General features: G+C 28.2%; 2 protein-coding genes across 2 annotated transcripts; both read right to left on the bottom strand.

The window, feature by feature from the left end:
• Positions 1 to 3282: 3282 nt before the first annotated feature.
• On the bottom strand, positions 3283 to 4422 carry LOC105134589 (transcription factor bHLH118-like). The gene is made up of 3 exons (XM_011039050.1): positions 4219 to 4422; positions 3735 to 4076; positions 3283 to 3628 (listed from the first exon to the last, which is right to left on the bottom strand). Exons 1-3 carry the CDS (start codon positions 4381 to 4383, stop codon positions 3461 to 3463), a joined length of 675 nt encoding a protein of 224 aa, XP_011037352.1. The 5' UTR covers positions 4384 to 4422; the 3' UTR covers positions 3283 to 3460.
• Positions 4423 to 12248: 7826 nt separating this feature from the next.
• LOC105134588 (uncharacterized) lies at positions 12249 to 13739 on the bottom strand. Its single transcript, XM_011039048.1, has 3 exons — positions 13463 to 13739; positions 13117 to 13342; positions 12249 to 12932 (listed from the first exon to the last, which is right to left on the bottom strand). Exons 1-3 carry the CDS (start codon positions 13703 to 13705, stop codon positions 12511 to 12513), a joined length of 891 nt encoding a protein of 296 aa, XP_011037350.1. The 5' UTR covers positions 13706 to 13739; the 3' UTR covers positions 12249 to 12510.
• Between the last annotated feature and the right edge of the window lie 625 nt (positions 13740 to 14364).

The following is a 14364-nucleotide window of genomic DNA, read 5'->3' as shown; positions in this document are numbered from 1 at the left end:
CTTTCTAGAAATCATTAGTTTGAGCCTCACAAATCTAAGGATAATTGAAAGTTTATATAGTCGTTAATTTCAAAACTTATGAAATTAGTCGATATGCATACAAGTTAGCCTAAATATTTATATTAATAAAAAAAATATTTTGTTGCTACTTTTCAACATCAATAACAACGGAATATTTTATTGCTACTTTTCAACATCAATAACAACGGAAAAATTTTATTAGTAATTACCAATAAAAATTATGATGAAACTTTTTATTGTATAAAATTATGTTCATAAAATTTCATTATCTTTGATTTCTTGTTGCCATTATATTCATAAAACATAAGTTTATGATCATATAACAATGAAGTACAAACATCCAAATTTTTTTTTAATAACAATCTAGATAGAATTCTGGAAAAAAAAAATCTATTTTATTTGATAGCTTATGAGTAGAATTTTAGTAGAAAAAAATGTATACATTGATAGCATTTTTTAAATCATTAAAATAATAGAATTCTATTTTGAATTGATAACGTAATAAGACTCAATTTCTACAGTTGTAATTAAAATTAATACTTCACAATCACTAACTGCTTGAAACAATCCCATTTTTCTAGCATTTCCCCTTCATTCAATCATTCAAGCAAACGCTAATCTCTCAGGGCAAAGATTTTCCAAACATTTAATTCACATAAAACTAGTCAATATAATTTTTTTGCAATCCCCTTTTAATTTTAATTTTAATTTATTTATTAATAAATATTTTCAACTCATAAAGTTTATATTATATTTTATAATAATAATCCACTCATATTATTATTAAATAATTTAAATCATGTTCATATCACCACCACCTTGTTATTATTACCATTAATATTACCAGCACCTCTTTACTAACTCCGTGTCATCACCACTTTACTCCATCATCATTGCTACAGTTACCACTTCAATAATTTCATTATTACCTCACATTATATTATTATTTCTTTTAAGTGCAATTTCATAGTATATCTCATTTAAACATTGAATCATGTTGATCAGGAACTCAAAATCCTCCCATAAATACAGATGCACATCTCTCAAGATGAGAAAGGAAGAGCAAATATAAACCTTAAAAAATAATTAGATGAAAACATATATAACTAATTTGTAACCTATATTCATCACTTATTAATTTATAATAGAATGTGGAACAATTAATCCAGTATTTTATGGATTAAATTGACTAACAAAAATAATTTAAGTTGTTTAAATAATCAATTTAATTTAAAATAATTATACTATTTAATTTAATTATTGAATCGAGTTTAAATTTTACATATAAATTCCTAATAAAAAACCAACCTTATAGTAGATAATATGATTCTTTTATTAATTTTATATTTTAGCCTTATTATTATTTTTACTGGTTGTTTCCTAGTTATTTATGGATATTTAAGGGATTTAAAACTATTTTTTAAGATCTTAAAGAATTTTTTGTTGAATAAATCTATAGACTTTTACAATTTTTACTGTGCTCTATGATCTGATCTTAATTGGAGTTTAAACGTGTGTTAGACTCAAATCCACAGCTTTCTTGACGTCACAATGAAAGGAAGTTTAGCTTTTTTCGTGCCAGTGTATTGTAGCAATGATATACCTATCCTTGGAGACCAGCAGCTGGTGAATGGTAAAAGTCAAACAACATAAATATTAGACTTATTCAACAATATAAATAAATGAACAATGACTAAGATTTAATATAAGTATACTCATATAGGATAAAGTGAGTATAATTTGGTTAAATAAATGTACATAACTTGCTAGGTAAACAGTCTATAAATTTTTTAAAATTAGTATATATTTCAAATAATTTCTTGAGAATACATTTTTAATTCCCAGCATTAATGGAATGCAAAGAAGCACTTGAGCATAAAATTTCATCAAAATCAATGAAGCAGAAAATAGTTAGGGCCACAATTTGACATTAAGTTATCTACCACCAAGAGAATACTACCTTTTATATATATATTACACTAAACTTACAAGTTTCCCACAAGTTTCTCAAAGGAGACAAGTACTTGATTTAAAATAGGGGGAAAATAAGGAGTTCAAGTGGTACATTGAATGGTTAATGTAAACTATTTTTATGGGGTCATCAAACATAAAATTACTTTCTAAAAAATAAAAATATAATTTTATAAATTAAAAAACTGGTATGATTTCACACAGATAAATAATTAGTTATATATAATTCAGTGATGATGATTTATATTTTTGTTGGTAATTGCAAATGAAAATTGTGAGGAAATTTGTTGTTGCATAAAATTATATTCATAAAATTCCATTATCTTTGATTTCTTGTTTCCATTATATTCATAAAACATAAGTTCATGATCATATAATAATGAAGTCGATGCAAACATAAAAAAAAAAAAAAATAGAAGAACTCTAGATAGAGCTATGTAACAAAAGATTATATTTTGCTACGGTCAGATTTTATTTGAGAGTTTATGAGTAGAGTTTTTGTAGAAAAAGATTTATACATTGATAGCATTTTTTAAATCTTTACAATAATAGAGTTTTTGTTTGAATTGATCATATAAGAAGACTCCATTTATATAGTTGTAATTAAAATTAATACTCACACAATCACTAACTGCTAAAATCCCCTTTTTTCTAGCATTTCCCCTTCAATTAATCATTCAAGCAAGCAACTGCTAATCTCTTAGGGCAAACAAACTTGAAAATTTTCCAAGAACTTGAATTTTTTTTTCAGAAAAACAAAAATGTAAGAATGGAGTGTGTGCGAGAGCAAATTATCTGAAATTAATGTTTTCTCAAAGGTCAAAATCTCTGAAATTTCTAGTTTTCAAAAGAATTGGAAAGCTATATAAAATGATTATTCGAATGTTCTTGATTCTAGAACACAAAATGCCAATGATAAGCTGAAAAAACAGCCAAAACTTATGGCTTGGGCGCTGACTTCTTCTCTCTTACAATCTTCTTCTAGAATTAAGGAGCATATCTTACAATCTTCTTATAGAATTAAGGAGCATATAATACTGTACTTATGCCAATTATTTGTTTTCCATTGCATTCGAACACCATTTTAACAGCCTTATAAGAATGGAATGTGTATATATATATATATATATATATATATACACATTCCATTCTTATAAGGCTGTTAAAATGGTGTTCGAATGCAATGGAAAACAAATAATTGGCATAAGTACAGTATTATATGCTCCTTAATTCTATAAGAAGATTATAAGTACAGTATTATATTATATTGCTCTAAAGAAATTCAAAAGAAAGGGGAAAACAAGATCAGATTGAAGGGAAAACCATGCAACAAGGCACAAGCTGTCTTTGTTATATAGGATATTTCCATACATGTGTGAACTTGTTCGTAATATCTATATAGCTCACATAATTCAAGAAATTAAACTTAGATTCTAAACTCTAGTACATAATTTACCATTATTCTATGCTAAGTTTCATACTCTAGTCCTGTAAGGAGTTCCCCAGTGATCCCAGGATGAATCTCGAAGTCCCATAGCTCTAAATCCAACTCTATTTCACTCGTGGATCCATTAATGGCCATATTCAGTCTCTCGGTTACTTTTGCAGCTCCAAAACCATTATCAGATTCCTTCATCTGCACAAAAGAAATTCAAATTTATCATTGAATTGTTCAAGAGAACATGTTGAGGATATATTAGGAATGAAACAGCTTGATTGATCAAAGTATATATAATCATTACCTGTGCATGAAGTACTTGGAAAATGGAATCTCCAAGAACTTGAAAATTAGCACTAACAACTTCTACACCTTCTTCATGAAGAATACGAATAATCTCATAAAACAAGAACTGATTATCTATCCCACTTGTCAAAACTATCTCTAGAGCTGAACCCAATTCTTGGATTTTTAGCTGAGGTGATTTTGGAGCAGCGATTGGTGTAGGATCATAAGTGCATGTATATGATCTTTTTCTGCTGCTTGTCAAACCTTCTTTCTTCTCCCTGGCTTTCTTCAACTTCTCCTCTAGACTCTTTATGTGGCTTATTGCTTCATCTATCTGATCAGGCAGTGGCTGTGGTTCCTGCACATCCAAAACAAATGTAAAAACTTCAATCATTAATTTGCCAACTCAAGCAACAACAGCTTGGCCTCGTAATGAGAGGTCAAAGCTAGCATGCAATAATACAAGTAGACATGTCTGTGGAGATGGTGAGAGAAAGCACCTTGAAGTTCTGATTAGGGAGGAGAGAATTGAGCTTGGAGTAAAGTGTTTTCATTTGATTTCTCCTATTTTTCTCGATGACTTTTCTCTCTGTTTTTGTAGAAGAAATATTACCGCTACTCTCCATGATTACTGTGCCTCCAAAGTTTTCAACCATGACTCCCATGAGAAGCCTCGGAGCAGATGTGAAGATGGCCGATCCTTTTTCTTGACAGTTCTTTATATACACCATCAAAACAAGTCCAAGAAAACAAAAGGAAAGGGTGGACTGAGCTCATGAATGCACTCGTCATCTAGTGAACATCACCTTGTCCTGTCCTCCTCAGTGTCATCAGCTGCCAATTTGGAATCCAAGAATAATCTTTTACACATGCCTATTTTTTATTTCAATGCAAGGTGTTTTCATTATTGATTTGATGGAGAGAACATGAGTAATTAAACGTACAAGAATTGATTCAGTTTTTTTTATTAGAATTAATATTACCAATTCAGTTATGATTTCGGGTCACGAAATAATTATAACTGAGTTATTTAATTTATATTTATCCTTATTTTATTAGATAAATAACATTTTGATTTTTCGTTAGAACTCCAATACCATATTGATTTAAAAAAAAAAATACTGAATTATCAATCATCAATAGATTTTAAAAAAAAAACAAATACTGAATTATCAATCATCAATAGATAAATTTAGAATTTAAAGAGAAAAAAAACTAAAAAATAGCTTAATAAGATAATATTCAATAAGAGTCAAAGCATTATAAGAAGTTTTCAAAAGGTTTAAAAGAATGATTTGTTGAAAAAATCTAACCATGTATTGTACTCATGAGTTTTCTCAATGCGACCTCAAGTCACATGCACCAAGGTGCAAGCCAATGACTCCTGGGTTCAAGCTCGGTTGGGTGGTTGATTCGATAATCATTCTTTTTAAGAAATAATAATTAAAAAAGAAAAAACATTGATGTTTAGAAAGAAAGATAAATGGTAGTGACAATCAGATATTTGATGGTGTTTATAATATTATCGTAAAAAACAGGAAATAATAAAAAGGGACGAGTTTTATATTACTTTTATTTTAAAAATTAAGAAGCCCTCTGAGAAATTATTTTAAAATCTAATAATAAAAAATAGGTTAACTCACTAATGATCTAAAAAAAATCTTCAACAATTGAATAGTTTGCTGGAAAATTAAGGAAAAAATGTCCCTTTTTAGAGATATTTACAAGAATGTAGTAATTATTATTTTTTAAATTATTTTTTTAATACATTAAAATATTTAAAAATATTAACAAAAAAATAATAATTTAAAAGTGCAGAAAAGCTATCTTCACATGCTGGTTAGTTAGCATGAACAAATTTTTTAGTTGTTCACATGATGAAAAAACAAATCTTAGTTGTTGCAAAAGTAAGGAAAAATTGTTTTTTTGGGTATTATTAGTATAGTAATAATTGTTTTTTAAACTGTTTTTTGTTTAAAAATATATTAATGTTTGTTTTTCAAACTGTTTTTTATTGAAAAACTATTTTTTTAATACATTAAAATATCTAAAAATATTAACAAAAAATAATAATTTGAAAGTGCATAAAAGTTATCTTCACATGCTGGTTTGGTTAGCATGGACAAATTTCTTAGTTGTTCACATGATAAAAAAACATAAAAAAAATCTTAGTTGTTCCAAAATTAAGGAAAAATTGTTCTTTTTAAGGTATTTGTTAGTATAGTAATAATTACTTTTTATGCTTTTTTTATTTAAAAATACATTATAATTATTGAAAAATACATTATAATTGTTTTTCAAACTGTTTTTTATTGAAAAATACATTATAATTATTTTTTAAATTATTTTTTATTTAAAAAAACATAAAAAAAACATTGAAAACATTTAAAAAAACAATTTGAAAGCGCAGACAAGTTATCCTCACATGTTGGTTTGGTTAGTATGGACAAATTAATTTCGGAATGGACATGATTAGGCGTGTGTCCATGAACCTGTCTATTCACGATAGCACCTCATTAATCTCGTTCACTCTCATGGCACGTTCCTGGCTGAGACCAAGAGGTCCAAAAGCATCAAAGTAAATGGGGGCATGTGGCCATTTAGACGAAGAGGCTTGCTCCCATGGAAATGGTCTTTCTTGGAAATTGACTATACCCATTTCGGCTCCACATTATGGACAGTAACGGCTCATGTCAAGAACCTAATTAGGTTTTTTAAGCCTTAAAATTACAGTCTTAAACCGAAGGAAATTAGGCTTTTAATATTTCTATGCTCTAACTATATTATATATATGTATGTATGTATGTATTGACTATATTTTATATATATATATATATGTATGTATGTATGTATGTATGTATAGAATATGATTTAATAAAACGAGTGTATAATTTGATCTAATAAGTAGATTTTAATAAATTAAATATCAGGGCTACAATTAAATAAATCCTACAAAGATTTAACAAATAAATAATGTAATAGCTTTATTAAAAAAATGAAATGATACAGTACCGTGTTAAAAAAAAAAAAAAAAAAAAAACAAGCCCTGTGTTTCTTAACAATGGGAACTGACTGTGCAATTTGCGGCTTCGGTGTTCACACATTTGACGCACAAAAGACTTTGACTTTTGAAGTCTTTCCATTTGGTAAAGTGTTTGAAGTCACTGTCAGCAACCCCATATGTCTCAAGAACATGTCGTCGGGCCGACCACGCATTTATTCTGGCCCTGTCAGCTTTTTTTTTTTGTTTTTTTCTTCCTTGCGGCATCTCATGGGAATGGTCAGGAAAAATTCTCCATAACTTTTAATTTTAATAATCTTGAGATAGGAGTTATTTATTTCTTTATTTATTTTAAGATTACAAGGTTAATATCTTATCATCTTAATACAAAAGAGATTGAGTCTTAACATGTCTTTTTATCTTTTCTGTTTTTTTTTTTAAATAATAATTTATTGCAAAATTATTCTGTAAATATTTTTATTTTTATCTTTATTAATTAAATACCTGCTTATCCCCTCTATTCTAAAACATTATATCCTTTATAATATCCATGAAAATCCTCTAACAAGCAGGGGCTTATTATTTTTAAAATAAATTTGCAATTACTAGACTTCTTTTTTAGTTTTTATTGGTGGAGTTTTGTTTAAATAATATAGTTAAGGTGTGTATTTAAAATGGATCCACTTATTTTTTGGGGTTATAACTTTGTTGGGATTTAATTAAATTCAAACATTAAAAAAATAAAAATAAAATTATTTAATATATTTTTAATTAAAAATTATTTTAAAAAATAATCAAATAATGTGAAAACTATCCGAGGAAATCATGCTGTAAAGAAAAAGAAGAAAGAAAGATTTGTAGGCGAAAAGAAAAACCGGCCTTCTCATTACGCTTTGAAAAAGAATAAAAGACAAAAAATGGGCGCCAACTAATAGTTTTAAAATTAAATCAGCAACCATATTTTCTCTTTAATTGTAACCTTACTCTTAGCTATTTAATTAGGATTGTTTTAAGATGATATATGACACGATTAAAAAATTAATATATTTTTTAGGTGTGAAAATATAGAAATAATAAATAACTTAGCAAGACCGAAATCAAATCACAAGAAAGATAATTGTATAAATTATAAACAACAACAACAATAATAATAATAAAGAAGAAGAAATTAAAGAGGACTTTGAAATGTAAAATTAATGTGAATATTAAACAATAAAAACAAATGTCAAGGTTAGAGGATCTACTAATGGTATTTCAAACAAATATAATATAAACTCTTTTTATTATTCAACTGGAAACCATACATAAAAGATGCTCTAATCGGATTATAAATTGTTAACATGATTACATTAGTTATCTTATTCGAATAATGTTAATACTTGTAAATTTTATTACGTATTCATGATTATAACTTATGTTAAGAACAAATCAAATTCCTTTCATAGCACCGGTGTAGGTTATATTATACGGTTGAGTTATAAAAGTGCCAAGAATTTGTTGTATCAAGTGTTATACAACATAAATTTAGATTAACTATTTAATAAGCAAAGTATTGAGAGTGAACAAGATAACAAATACAAAACATGTTAGTATTAAACATTAAAGTTCATGTTAAGTTTACACTACATTTATTCTTACACCATTAGTATAATCTTTTCACATTGACATAATAAATTTAGATAAACATAATAAAGAAGAGAAATATAAATAAATAACATAAGAACAAAAGTATAGTAAAAGAAATGAAAAGCATAAACAAGAGATTAAGGAAAATATAATATGAAATAAAATTTAAACATTACAAAAATATAAAGAACAAAATAAAGAATATGATCTTGATCTGAAAATCAATATGCTTAAATGCATGGTAAATACCTCTTTTTATAGGCCAGAATTAGAAACTATTAATTTATTGACTAATTGTTGAGTAGATAATCATATCTTGATTTGGTAACAATTTTTATCTTCTTGTTTGAACAAAACATTACTGCTAACATCAGAATTTGAACAAACTTGAATCATGAAAGTTCTAGGAAATTATCTCAATTTTCCAGGAAAAAAATAATCAAGATTATTGGGATTTCTAGAACTCGAGATGTAGGCTAAACATTGAACAATGTCTGAGCTACAAGACAGATTCAAATTTCTCTGTTATTGCTAAGATTTAGACTTCTAAACAGCAGAATTGAGTTTTGCCTTCCTTGTGAAAGTTTTAGGTCTATTTTTTAGCTTTTCATCCATATAAAACAGACCTAAATCTAAGTTCTACAACTCCAGGTATTATCTAATTATCGAATAGTGTTTCATTTTAAACTAAACCAACATCTTTTTTCTAAGATTCACCTTCTCTTTGTCCTTTCAATTTCAATACTTCAACTTATCAATCGATCCTTTTATTTATGTGATAAGTCTGCATTGAGGATGAACATTTACTATCAATTAAAGGTATAGGATGAACATTTACTATCGATTAAAGGTATCTTATCGTATTAGACTTGTTATTATAAAACATGCTTTAGTTAAGGAGTTATTAATACTTCAAATGCAAAATGGTGACATAAAACCTTAATCAAAATATACTTTTAAATACTAATTAATCTATATATTTAAAGATTATTTGTATAAAATTATAAAAATTAATAATTAGGTGGCGTTGTAATACAAGATTACAAAAATTGGAGGCAAATTATTATGAATAATTATTACAACAAGCAATTTTTAAGAGTATAAAAAATGAGTTTTCAGAATGTTTGTTGTATTGACTAATAAATTAGGGATTGAATTTTATTAGAAACAAATAACTAAATTATTAAATGATTAGTGAGAGATAATTAAAAATTGATTTGGTTGTATTGATTGGAAAAGATTGAAAATAAAAGGACTCAATTTGACATCATGGCTAAAACAAAGGTTTTTTTACCATTAAGAAATGCTTCCTTTTCATCTTTATGCCTTCAAATTTTGTCAAAGTTTTCTAATCCTTTATTTTTAAAATTATGTATTTTAGTTCAAAACTTTGTTTTATTTACATACAAATCTTTAAGTTTAAGAATCAAGAGAAATGTATTATTTTTATATTTTTTTAATACACTCATAATAATGATATATATATATATATATATGTGTGTGTGTGTGTAATTGAAGCTTGCTTTTAAAATAATAATAGAATGTTGTTTAAGAAACAAATATTTTGATAAAAAAAGTTCAAATTCAATTAAACACTTTACTTTAACGAGAATTTTTTTTTTAGTGAGATAGATACCTTTTTTTATTTTTATTTTAAATCATCTAGGTTTTTTTAGTATGTCCTCTTACTGCTTTTGATTTTTAATAAATAAACAGTATTGAGCAAAAAGTTAGATTTTTTTTGGTTAAAATTAAATATATTAATAACAAAAGGAAGAATTGTACAAGCAAAATAGTTTATTTCAATGAAATTTTAATTATTACTCTTACAAAAAAAAAAATACCATGAAATTAAATAAAAAAATTAACCCCATTACACTAAAAAACAATTAATTATTATAAACACCAACCTTCTCTCAAAAATTAAATCCATTAAAAAATCCAATTAAACATGTTAACATGATATAAAAATAACCCCCGTGAGCCTTTTACTAAGCATAACCTTAATATATTGTTTCAAAAACTGAAAAAAGTTAACTGTATCAAAATTATTATTCTCACTTTTCAACTATATATATGTATATATCAAGCACCAACTGGGCCGAGCCCACCAAAATCTGCTACTTGCTAGAATGGTGCTGGCCCTACTCACATGGTTGTAGCCACGGTACAGATCACGTGCCAGGTTTATGCCTTTTCGAATGTCCCTCAAGATTTGATTCGATGCCCTTTTTTTTTTTTCTATTTCAAATATCTATGCCTCTAAATAATTTTTTTATTTTATTTTCTTATAAATAATAATTTATTAATTAATGAGACAGTTTTTAATTATTTTTGTCAAATACTTTCTTACTGAATCGTAAATTTTAATGTTCATTTGGTTTTAAGGTTGTACCCACAGTTATAGTATAATTTTATTTTTAAAGTTTTAATGGTAGTGTTTTGGTTTCAAAACTTGTAAAAGATGAATATTATTTTATATTTAATTTTTATTAAATAAATTAAAATGATAAGATTTGAAATTATAACCATTTAATTATTAAATTTTTGATATTATATTAAAGAATCATTTCAATTTAATAATTTAAATTATTAAATAAAATTTTAAAAGATAATTTATAATTTATATTATTATTATTATTATTATTTTCATGAGATTTGTCCTCTTTTCATGTAATCAAACACGTACCTAGATTTGTCAATAGGACTTTGGCTGACTTTGGCTGAAGTAAGTGGGTAGAAAAACAGGCATGATCCCTCTCTCTCTCTCTCTAGATTTGTCAAACTATAGAAATCATCTGACATGTTTGTGAGAACATAACTAGAGCTGCAAGTAAAGATCCAAATTCCTCCAGATTCAGTAATACTCGACCTTTTCTTGCCAGCATGAGAAATTTCCATCTTTTTTCTGTATAGCATCGCAGGTTCTGAAGTTTTGATGATAGGCAGTCCCTTAATGTATCCAGTAATACTCGACCTTTTCTGTATAGCATCGCAGGTTCTGAAGATTTGATGATAGGCAGTCCCTTAATGTATCGTTTGATTTAGTACTTTTTTTATTTTAAAAAAGAAAAGAAAAACATATTAGAAAGGTATTTCAACAACATAAGGAAAAATACAATAAATAATGACCAGACAAATTCCCTTTGAAGAGAGCCTGCAAATGAAGAGAGCCCGCAAATCACTTTGAGGCCTCATTAATACAATTAACAATATATATACAATTAACAACATATTAGAAAGGTATTTCAACAACATAAGGAAAAATACAATAAATAATGACCAGACAAATTCCCTTTGAAGAGAGCCTGCAAATGAAGAGAGCCCGCAAATCACTTTGAGGCCTCATTAATACAATTAACAATATATATATATATATATATATTATTTTTTTTGGGATGTTTGGAATTGTTAAATTATTTTTTACATTATTTTTTGCTTAATAATACATTAACATAATAATTTTTATTTTACTTTTAAAAATTATTGTTAATATTAATACATTAAAACGATAGAAAGACATGAAAAGTTGATTTTAAATTAAAAAATTATAATTTTTATGTGAGATATTTAAACAAATATTTATCAATTATTCTTTATCTTTATCTTTATCTTTATATTTATCAATTACTTGATGGCATTGACTATCAATCGTGGCCTGTAAAATTGTTAGTCCTAGGATAATGATTAACTGCCAATTTTCTAAAGAGCTTTTGAAAGAAATGATATAATTGGCCGTTCATAGGACTTTCATAATTAGTTTTATATTGGCTCTAGCGCAAATAAATGGGTTTTGTTTCCCATTTAGTTTATGATTTTGGAATTGAATTAAAAAAATAAAAAAACAAGAAAGAAATTTAAAAAATGCAAACATTCCATTGTGAATTGGCCTATGTATCTAGCTAAAACATGAGCAACAAGACATATAATTATGGGAAAGCAAGACATAACTCAAATAATTATATTACATATCCATATCTGACCACTCATGACCACCCCCATACAGAAGAACCTAAATCTCAGACGAAACCCTAATGCTAGCAGTACTTGCGACCGAACAGAAAAATCTACGCCGTGGACAATCTAACCTAACTTCTTCTACATAGGCAGAAACTCAGGGGTTTTTATTACAGGGTTCCCTTTGGCATAATCTTCAAAATTTGAATCACAAGACTTTAACTGCTGTACAATGCAAGACAGGCAAGGTCTCCAATAGATCATAAGTTAACATGGATGCTCTAGGCTTTGCCGGACGGTCCGAAAACCCCCCAGGCAACGGTAACGGTGTTGTTCTCTCACATGTGGCTATCCACTTGGATTGCATATATTTATGCTTCCTCCATGGACCCAAGTGCATCTTCTTCTCCTTCATGCACTTTTTAGCCGCAGAACATAGTATTTTGATCAAGGCCTTTAGCCTTTCTGCTTTGCCTACAAATACTTCTGGTAGCCGGCTAATTAGGTGATTGTATTCTTGATTTGCTTTCGCCATCTCGAATTCGGCTCGAAAATTCAACTCAATTACCACTCTCATCTCTCCCTTCTTTGAATTTAATTTGCCCACCACTTCCAAAAAAGTGTGTTCCCCTGCATAAATTTGAAGAAAAATGTTCAGACCATGCACGACGTCAGATAGATCATTCATGTATTTGTACCTCATTAATCATATCCCATGGTCTTAATCAATACCGATTAATTCATAACCATCATCTATGATTAATATTGATAACATTTTCTTCATAAAGAAGAGAGAGAAATGAATTTGCTGTACCTGAAGGGATTTCTTCAGATCTCTTCCACTTAGACTTGCAGATGGCACAATTATAACCTTCATTTTGAAGCCGGATTGAGATTTCTCTTTGCAAGCAATCCCGGCAATCTCCGGCCACCAGTTTCCCACACAAACAGTGCATGCCAACCCCATTAATTTCCTTCAGAGTATCTTTTGTAGCTTGACGAATCTTGGCCTCAAGAGAACTTGTCCTATACAATGTTGCCTGCAAATGCAACCATGACATAATCAATACCAACCCCCATTAGGCATAATTTAATCTAGCAATGACCTTGACATCAGCCTTGACACATTATAGATTGAAAAATAAAAGGTGAAAATTCACCTGAAGAAGATGGTTTTGTTCATCCCAAAATTTCTTGTTCTCTTCAACGTTACAAGGACTAATCTCATCTTCATCCTCCTCGTTATATTCACCACCTGAAGCACATGAGCTATCAGGAGACACTTCTTGTTCTTCCAAAAAACCGAAAACAATGTCGGTAAAATACGCCGGATCGTCGGAAAATCCAACATTCTCTTCGAAACTCCGGTAGTTTAGAGGCATTCTGGCTATGACTTGAGCCATGAATTAATCCTGAGGGTTGGGAGAAAACTGATGTTTCACTTGTGGTTAATTTGAACAAGTCTAGAAAAAATGTGACATATTTATAGTAATATGTGGAGAGCTACGTGGGACCAACATGTCCTAAGTGGACGAACTAGACACCGCGTAGAGGAAGGTTGCTTTAGCTGATGTGGCAAGAATTCATTGGAAGCTTGAGCAAGTTTATTTCAGTGGCAGCTGGGTACCACGTCAGTCTGAGCAATAATTGTTTTAGCGTGATAACTCTGGATATGCTCAAAGTATTCTACCATTAGCTACTAAAATATTAGTCATGTTTAATAAGATAATCACATTAGGAGTAATCATTAACTAATTAGAAAATTAGCGAGGGTTTATCCTAATCAATAGAGGCTGTGGGGCAGGTTATAATGGAGAAAGGACCACCAGCAAGCTTTCATGTGGCGAAAGAGCTTTGACATGGCATTGTTCAAGGATGTTCTTACATGGGTTTATCCAATTTCTTTTTTTTTTTTAATTATTATTTTTGTTAATCCAAGATGAGTGGGGTCTGAAATCGCAATGAAGTTTCTTAGCATATGCCATTGCCCATTAGTTTATGCAAGATGCAACTTGCAAGGAGCTTGAGGATAAATCTTTTAGGATATTCCAGATTTTAGGTT

Source organism: Populus euphratica, unplaced genomic scaffold, assembly GCF_000495115.2.
Source record: "Populus euphratica unplaced genomic scaffold, PopEup_1.0 scaffold213.1, whole genome shotgun sequence".
In the NCBI taxonomy this organism is placed as follows: Eukaryota; Viridiplantae; Streptophyta; class Magnoliopsida; order Malpighiales; family Salicaceae; genus Populus; species Populus euphratica.
The sequence above is the reverse complement of the archived record's forward strand: the minus strand, read 5'-3'. Positions and strand labels throughout refer to the sequence as shown.